Source organism: Orycteropus afer, unplaced genomic scaffold, assembly GCF_000298275.1.
Source record: "Orycteropus afer afer isolate SDZICR_OR568_19922 unplaced genomic scaffold, OryAfe1.0 scaffold00083, whole genome shotgun sequence".
In the NCBI taxonomy this organism is placed as follows: Eukaryota; Metazoa; Chordata; class Mammalia; order Tubulidentata; family Orycteropodidae; genus Orycteropus; species Orycteropus afer.
This window is the reverse complement of record NW_006921670.1, coordinates 9,802,359-9,803,643: the sequence shown is the minus strand read 5'-3', so window position 1 is coordinate 9,803,643 and position 1,285 is coordinate 9,802,359. Positions and strand designations below refer to the sequence as shown.

At 49.5% G+C, this 1,285-nt stretch overlaps 1 protein-coding gene across 1 annotated transcript in view; it reads right to left on the bottom strand.

Annotated features, from left to right (window-relative positions):
- PARVB (parvin beta) overlaps nt 1-1,285 on the bottom strand; it is a 93,017-nt gene that overhangs the window by 62,194 nt on the left and 29,538 nt on the right. The window contains 1 exon segment of the mRNA XM_042781050.1: nt 314-345. Within this exon segment, the coding sequence (XP_042636984.1) occupies nt 314-345 (32 nt within the window).

The window sequence follows — 1,285 nt, the reverse complement described above, 5'->3', positions numbered from 1 at the left end:
CCCTGATCTCTCTCCGGCTGATACTCACCTGCCCCATTCAGCCACTCACATCTTACAGCCGCCACTGAGGCTGGTCCTTCAGCCCCAGCCAGCCAGAGAGCTCCCTGAGGACAGGGACAGTGCCTGCCTCTACCTCCCCCACAGCACCCTGTACAACCCTCAGCCTAAGAGATGTCAGAGCTACCAGCTAAGTGCCAAGGAGGCAAGGGGACCTCATCTTCTGACCTCCTCTAACCCCACAAGAGGAAGACAGATCACCATCAGTAGCCCAAGGCCTATTCCTGCAAGGCCAGACATATTGCCTCCCTCCAACCCTTTCACCAACCGTTCTTCCCACAGCACCCACTACCTCTCTGCTGGGTTCAATAATTCGCTGCAGTGGCCACACAGAACTCAGAGATTATGGGGTTTATTAGGGAAGCAACAGACTATGATTCAAGTTCAGAAATGCATTCAGTCTCTCGCAGCCAGCCGTCTCACTCAGCAGCCCGCAGTCTCAGTAGCACATCGCTCTCTCCGCAGTGCGTGTCTCTCACGTCTCTCTTTCAGCAGCATGTCTCTCTCACATCTCTCAGGAGCGTGTTTCTCTCAGAAGCACATCTTTCCCAGCCAGCAGTCAGAGAGACTCCTTCTGCCTCTAGGAGGGCTCCTTTTGAGCCTAGCAGAGTGGCCCAAATCAACCAGTCCCAACATCAGAGTTCTACACACCTGAGACAACAAACATCCCAGAAAATTACTTTGTGTTGCTACAACAGAAACACCCCAGGTGGATAACTTTAACAATCAAGAGCTACTCAGTTGCTCACCATGGAGTTTACAAGGATTTATGGCTAGAAAAGCCACACTATGTAATTTACTACACCACACTAAGCAACTACTAACAATGTTTACTAACATCTGTGATAATTTTAGGGCAATAGCTTTAAGATAGTGTGGTAGCAGAACTCTATGATGTCACCCAAGATGCCATCCCCCTAATGTTCCAAATCCAAACTCAACCCAACCCAACCCATTACTGTTGAGTCAATTCCAACACATAGCAACCGTATAGGACAGAGTAGAACTGCCCCGTACGGTTTCCAAAGCTGTCAAGCTTTACAGAAGCAGACTGTCACATCTTTCTCCCTCGGAGTGGCTGGTGAGTTCAAACCACCAACATTTTGGTTTGCAACTGAGCACTTAAACACTGTACCACCAGGGCTCCTCCCCTGGTTTACAATTCTTTATGTTGTTGTTATCAGGTGCCGTCAAGTCATCTCTGACTCATAGCGACCCCATGCACAGC